This window comes from Acomys minous (genome assembly GCF_964271855.1).
Source record: "Acomys minous genome assembly, chromosome: 9".
Taxonomy (NCBI): domain Eukaryota; kingdom Metazoa; phylum Chordata; class Mammalia; order Rodentia; family Muridae; genus Acomys; species Acomys minous.
Genome location: NC_140490.1, coordinates 61,504,588 through 61,511,359, shown reverse-complemented (window position 1 = coordinate 61,511,359; position 6,772 = coordinate 61,504,588). Strand labels below are relative to the sequence as shown.

The 6,772-nt window shown below is 52.8% G+C and overlaps 1 protein-coding gene across 1 annotated transcript; it reads left to right on the top strand.

Moving 5' to 3' along the window:
* The first annotated feature begins 1,321 nt into the window (after positions 1-1,321).
* On the top strand, positions 1,322-6,517 carry FOXC1 (forkhead box C1). Its single transcript, XM_084793969.1, has one exon. It carries the CDS (start codon positions 3,105-3,107, stop codon positions 4,761-4,763), a length of 1,659 nt encoding a protein of 552 aa, XP_084650095.1. The 5' UTR covers positions 1,322-3,104; the 3' UTR covers positions 4,764-6,517.
* Positions 6,518-6,772: the final 255 nt, after the last annotated feature.

Genomic DNA, 6,772 nt, shown 5'->3' with positions numbered 1-6,772 from the left:
CCCCCCCCAAAGACGTATCTTCATGCTCAAACAACAGCCAGTAACAACAATAAAACAGTGAGTGCTTGAAATACAATCAAACCGTTCACTGGAGGTTTGCTTCCGAGTAAGCATATAAAAACCAAATGCAAATATCTTTTCCTGGCGATTATCCAGAGCCAAACCATGGAAAGTTGATCTTTGTAAAACTGAGCCCCCCCCCACCTCCCCGCGCGCATGCCAAATACGAATTTCACAATGGCAAAATTTATACCCAAAGCCGGGAGGGCAACAGAAAACATCGCTGCTGTTCGATTTGCTGTTTACAGAACAAACTGTTTACACTTCTCTGGTCTGGGGGTTGGGGAGCCACCGGGGATTGGGGCAGGGCAGCGCAGCACAATGTCTATTGCAGAACCCCGCCCGCTGGAATGTGGAAACCCCACATTCGGAAAACAAACAAGTTGCTAAAAGCTGCGAAGTTGCTAAAAGCTAGTTCATCCTCTCGCACAGCTGGTTGTGCGCACACAGGTTTTAAGGACCAAATACCAAAGCATAGAGGAGAATTTCTAATTGTACCCCACCTAGGGCCCGACCCGGGACTTAAAGCCACAGCGCCGGGAGCTGGTGGCCATAGGTGTGCTAGGCTAGGAGGCAGCACGAATTTACTTGTTAAGGCTTGGGACTTAACTTACATCGTACTCTCTCCACATCCATGTATCTTTAGAATCAGCTGCTAAACCTCCCGCTGACAAATCTGGTACTTCTCCCAATCCAAGAGTGTCTTGGTCTTATAAACATTTGGGAACAAGGTCTCAAGTGAGCCCAAGTTGTGCTAGAGGCTAGGATGCATCTCTCTCTCTCTCCCTCTCTCTCTCCTCCCCCCCCCACGTGTGTATGTGTGTGAATTCTAGAAAGCTAGGTCTTCCTCTTCCTTTTATATAAATGCCCATTTTGAAATTACATGCGTGTGTATGTATGTATATATGTATGTATGTATGTATGTATGTATATATGTATGCTCAAACATCACAGAGCTGTGTCTACTACATAAATCAGCATCTTTATCTACCAAGGGAGCTGCAATCGTGTGTGAAAGTGTGTGTGTGTGTGTGTGTGTGTAGAGAGAGAGAGAGAGGAAGGGGGGGAGATTCAAGCCGGCAAGCCAAAAGAGACTGCCAACAAGTCCTAAAGTTAAAGATTACCAGAAATCGGGAGGAATTGAAGTGTAAAGGGAGCCACAAACACTTCTTCACAGGCTCGCAAAACCATCATTCCCCCAGCTTCTAGTAAACGACCTGGTGGTGTCCACTCTGTGCCGTATTTGTTTCCCCAGGACCTGCCGCTGAAATGCAGGGTTGCTTTGCAGTCCTATAGAGGCCGATCCTCTCAGATGCTCCATTTTTTTCCTCCCATCTCTCCCCATCCCATTCTAGTCTCCTTGAGGCTGCAGACCTTAGGAATAATCAAGGATCATTCAGGGTTTTATTTCTTCAGAATCTTTGAACTGCAATTCTGGACATTTCCCCCAACACACTATCTCTTTATGACAGCTGTCCCAGAATGGGTAGAGGTGGAAAGGGGCTTGGGGAAGCCTTAAGGTCTCGGGCATATTTATATAGCTGTTTTCATCATCGCAACTACTAATTTCGCCGAGCACCTTTGAATCTAACTGGCCCCTTGAACCAAAATGTGCTGGGTAGGACGGAGGGGAAACGCGTAGGTTTTTTGTTTTTGTTTTTTGGGTTTTTTTTTTTTTTTTTGAAGAAACTTCTGGAGTCCTCTTAGCCCGAACCATCCGGCTCCTTTAAGTCCTGGAACGCCTGTGAACCCTGTCATCCTCAATGTGGCCTACACAGTCTATGAGCTTAACAAATGTCTGAAGTTCCAGGTTTTTATCCCCTCCGCTTACTGCGACTAGGGAGTGGCACCGCGACACAACCTTTGTCCCCACTGGAACCCGGCGGCTGTGACTGAGCCTTGGTAACCTAGAGCCGAACTGGGGAACCTGCTGGTGGAGGATGGATAGGATGTCGATGTGACCGGTGATAGCAGGGAAAGGGATGTTCGGAAAAGAGAGGCCAAGGGATAGGCGGAAGGCTAAGAAGGCCGGAGAAACCCCGGCGTTGGAGACGCCAAGATAAGCTAAGAGTTGAGGCGGATCCTGTGCGAGAAGAATCGAGGACTCTGTGGTGGCCTGGGAACAGTGGACACGGGAAGGGTTCTGGGGCCGCTGAGGACTCGGAGAATCTGCAGGAACAATGGGAGTCCCGGAGAATGGCAGAGAGTGAGGGGCAGCGTCTGGCAGTGAGTGGGAGGATCGACCGCGGGCTGCGGGCTGGGGCGCGGGCGCCGGGGCCCGGGCAGCCGGCGCGCGTGTGGTCAGCCCCGCGGTCCTCCAGCCGCCAGGAGCGGGCCGGCAGGGCTCGGCCTCTGGCTCATTCACAGGCGGCTCTCGCCTCCCATTGGCTACCGCCTCCGTGGAGGGGCGGGGCTCCGCTGCCCGGAAAAAAATGTAACTGCGTAAAAAAGTCCTCGCCTGGGTGACGGATGCTCAAAAGTTCAGAAGTTTTCCCAATGCTTCCTTAAGCGGCCGGCGCAAGAGACTGAGAAAAGGTGACGCGGGGGCCCGGGAAGGCGGCCGGCGCGCTGCCCCCGCCCCTGGTTATTTGGCCGCCTTAGCCAGCAGCCCCGAGCAGTGTCTCCTGGAAGGCGCAGGCAGTGTGGCAAGCAGGGCGCCTTTTTTTTTTTTTTTTTTTTGGATTTTTTTTTTTTTTAACTTTCGTCCCGTTTTCGCTCCGACTGTGCCTGAAAGTTGCTCTGAGAGTTCCTCCGAGGCGACTTGCGGCGTCCTCGACCGGTCCTCTCCCGGTGCAGCGACCCTCCCTCGCTCTGCCTGCGCGGGAACTGAGGGGGGTGCGAGGCGCCAGGCGAGCCCAGGGAGAGGCCGAGCGGCCCCGAGCACAAGGAGGCAGCTGCGGCCCGGACAGACGCAGCGCGGCGGGGCCCATAGCAGCTCGGCGCGGCCCGGACTCGGACTCGGACTCGGCGGCCGGTGCGGCGCGGCCCGGCCCGAGCGAGGGTGGGGGTCGGCGAGCAGCGCCTGGCGGCGGTGAGCCGGGGCCATGCAGGCGCGCTACTCCGTGTCCAGCCCCAACTCCCTGGGAGTGGTTCCCTACCTCGGCGGCGAGCAGAGCTACTACCGCGCGGCCGCAGCGGCGGCCGGGGGCGGCTACACCGCCATGCCGGCCCCTATGAGCGTGTACTCGCACCCTGCTCACGCTGAGCAGTACCCCGGCAGCATGGCGCGCGCCTACGGGCCTTACACGCCGCAGCCGCAGCCCAAGGACATGGTGAAGCCGCCCTACAGCTACATCGCTCTTATCACCATGGCCATCCAGAATGCTCCGGACAAGAAGATCACCCTGAATGGCATCTACCAGTTCATCATGGACCGCTTCCCCTTCTACCGGGACAATAAGCAGGGCTGGCAGAACAGCATCCGGCATAACCTCTCACTCAACGAGTGCTTCGTCAAGGTGCCCCGCGACGACAAGAAGCCAGGCAAGGGCAGCTACTGGACGCTAGACCCGGACTCCTACAATATGTTCGAGAATGGAAGCTTCCTGAGGCGGCGGCGGCGCTTCAAGAAGAAGGACGCGGTGAAGGACAAGGAGGAGAAGGGCCGGCTGCACCTCCAGGAACCGCCAGCGACACAGGCCGGCCGCCAGCCCACGTCCGCGCCCCCGGAGCAGGCTGAGGGGTCTGCTCCCGGGCCTCAGCCGCCGCCCGTGCGCATCCAGGACATCAAGACAGAGAACGGTACGTGTCCCTCGCCGCCCCAGCCCTTGTCCCCGGCTGCCGCCCTAGGCAGCGGTAGCGCCGCCACAGTGCCTAAAATCGAGAGTCCCGACAGTAGCAGCAGCAGCCTGTCGAGCGGGAGCAGCCCCCCGGGCAGCCTGCCGTCGGCGCGGCCGCTGAGCCTGGACGGTGCAGAACCCGCGCCGCCGCCACAGCCCGCGCCGCCGCCGCATCACAGCCAGGGCTTCAGCGTGGACAACATCATGACGTCGCTGCGGGGGTCGCCGCAGGGCTCGGCCGCGGAACTTGGTTCCGGCCTCCTGGCCTCGGCGGCAGCGTCCTCTCGAGCGGGCATCGCTCCCTCGTTGGCGCTGGGAGCTTACTCGCCTGGCCAGAGCTCCCTCTACAGCTCCCCCTGCAGCCAGAGCTCCAGTGCGGGCAGTTCGGGCGGCGGTGGCGGAGGTGGCGGCGGCGGCGGCGGCAGCAGCGCGGGGGGTAACGGGGGTGCCGGCACCTACCACTGCAACCTGCAGGCCATGAGCCTGTACGCGGCGGGCGAGCGCGGCGGTCACTTGCAGGGCCCGGCAGGAGGCTCAGGCAGCGCAGCGGTGGACGACCCCCTGCCTGACTACTCACTGCCCCCTGCTACCAGCAGCAGCTCTTCGTCCCTGAGTCACGGAGGGGGCGGCCAGGAGGCTAGCCACCACCCCGCGTCCCACCAAGGCCGGCTCACCTCATGGTACCTGAACCAGGCAGGTGGAGACCTGGGTCACTTGGCGAGCGCAGCGGCGGCCGCTGCAGCCGCGGGCTACCCTGGCCAACAGCAGAACTTCCACTCGGTGCGGGAGATGTTCGAGTCGCAGAGGATCGGCTTGAACAACTCTCCGGTGAATGGGAATAGTAGTTGCCAAATGGCTTTTCCTGCCAGCCAGTCTCTGTATCGCACGTCGGGGGCTTTCGTCTATGACTGTAGCAAATTCTGACCCCATCCTTGACACCCTCAGAGCTGGACGGAATGGAAACCCAGAGCAGGAGCAGTAAAAGAACCCAGCAATATAAAATCGAAACTAAAAACCATAAAACAAATTAAAACTGAGAAGATTCACCACACCAGAGAACAGAATCTCTCCCGAAATTCAATTCACCAGCTCAAAGAAAATCTATTTTTCTAAAAGATTAACGCAGCGCCTCCTCCACTTTGCCTTATCTAAGTAAGCGAAACCGTAAACTCTTTTGTACAGACAGCAAAATCATGGTTTATTAAAGGACAGTTTACTCCAGATACCACGTAAGTTTCTTCTTGCGTTCAGAGACCGCCTTCCTGCTCCTTCGTCTTGCCCCTCTGCCTCTGCCTTGCCTCTCACCTGTAAGATATTTTATCCTATGTCGAAAGAAGGGGGAAAGTCCCTGTTTATGAAAATTGCTTTCTTTTTATTCATGGACTTGTTTTTAAATGTAAATTGCAATATAGTAATTTATTTTTAATTTGTAGTTGGATGTTACGGACCAAACACCAGAAAGTGTTCCAAAAGCTTTTAAAGTTAAATTGCCTGAAACTTTAAAATGTGCCTTTTCTCTCATTATAAAAAGGGAAACTGTATTAATCTCATTCTATCATCCTTTTTGTTGATCATATCCATTGTTTGTTTATTAATAAATTGCCATTCAGTTTGAATAAGACCTATATGTCTGGGTACTTTAATACAGCTTTAGTATAAAGAAAAGTTTTCAGAGAGGAAATTGTAGGAGACCTCTGCCAGATCTCTGAAATGTGGAGAAAACCTCCTCTAGTTCACATCAAATTTCGCTAAAGGCATTTTTTTAATTGTTTAGTAGATTTTCCCCCTATGGCATTTTTTTTTTTTTGCAAAACATACTATATAGTCAACTTGCTTTGTGGCTATTAAAAAGACAATTTCCTAAACAGATATGAGTTGGCATATGAACAAATACTTTTCTTCAGTAACTACAGAACATGATTTAGCAATTTTTAAGTCCATGAATCAGCAATAGTGTTACCACAGTGGTACCTGTGCGCAGAGATGCAAATGTGCCTCAAGATGCCCACAAATGGGTATTGGCTTTCATGTCCCACATAGATTGCAATGAGTATTATACATAGCTGTGAGCCAGACGCAGAATAGATGTTTTTTCTGTTAATTTCATTCCTTTGTAGGAGAAGAAATAAACTAGTTTTAAAATATATTATATAACTCACTCACAGTTACAATCCTTCATGTATCACACAGAAGGATTAATTTTTTTAAAAATATAAATATACTGTGGGTTGGAAGTGGATATTTAATCGTGGGGAAACTTTTAGAAGATATGTTTGTAGAGCAATTAATTTTGAAGAGGATTTACAGCAGTAACCAGAAGGAAGAAGAGAGCAGAAGGAACATTAGGGTGGTTTCTTTTCAAACCAATTTTTCTTGTTAATTTACAGTTAAACCTAGGGGGCAATCCGGATCGGCCCTTCCCCCCTTTTGTAAATAACCCAGGAAATGTAATAAATTCATTATCTTAGGGTGATCTGCCCTGTCAATCAGACTTGGGGAGATGGCGGTTTGATTACAGACGTTCAGGCCTTCAGTTTGTTTTTGAGATAAAGCAGGTTCCTATCTGCCGCTCCTACCTAGAGGCAACACTTAAGCAATAATTGCTGTTGCTTGTTGTCAAAATTTGATCATTGTTAAAGGATTGCTGCAAATAAATACACTCTAATTTCAGTCAAAAACTGCGTTACGTGGCCTCTGATTCGCTCGGTTCCCGCTGCTCAGAGCCGTAACATAATAGCCAGGGAAGTTCTGGCGCTGGCAGGGCGTCTCCTCCGGGCAGGCCGGCCGGGGTTGGCCTCACGGCGGCTTTAAGTGTTTTCTGGGCTATCCTAGCCCCAAGTGCCTCGGCTGTCACCTCCCCCCACCCCCAGGTTACTCCTTTAGGGGGATGGGGTGGGAAGGGAGCAGGGAGAGTCTATTACTAATCTCTAGGA

Bases quoted from the DNA above. Each gene is read 5' to 3' on its own strand.
- FOXC1 (XM_084793969.1), top strand. From the start codon at position 3,105: ATGCAGGCGCGCTACTCCGTGTCCAGCCCCAACTCCCTGGGAGTGGTT.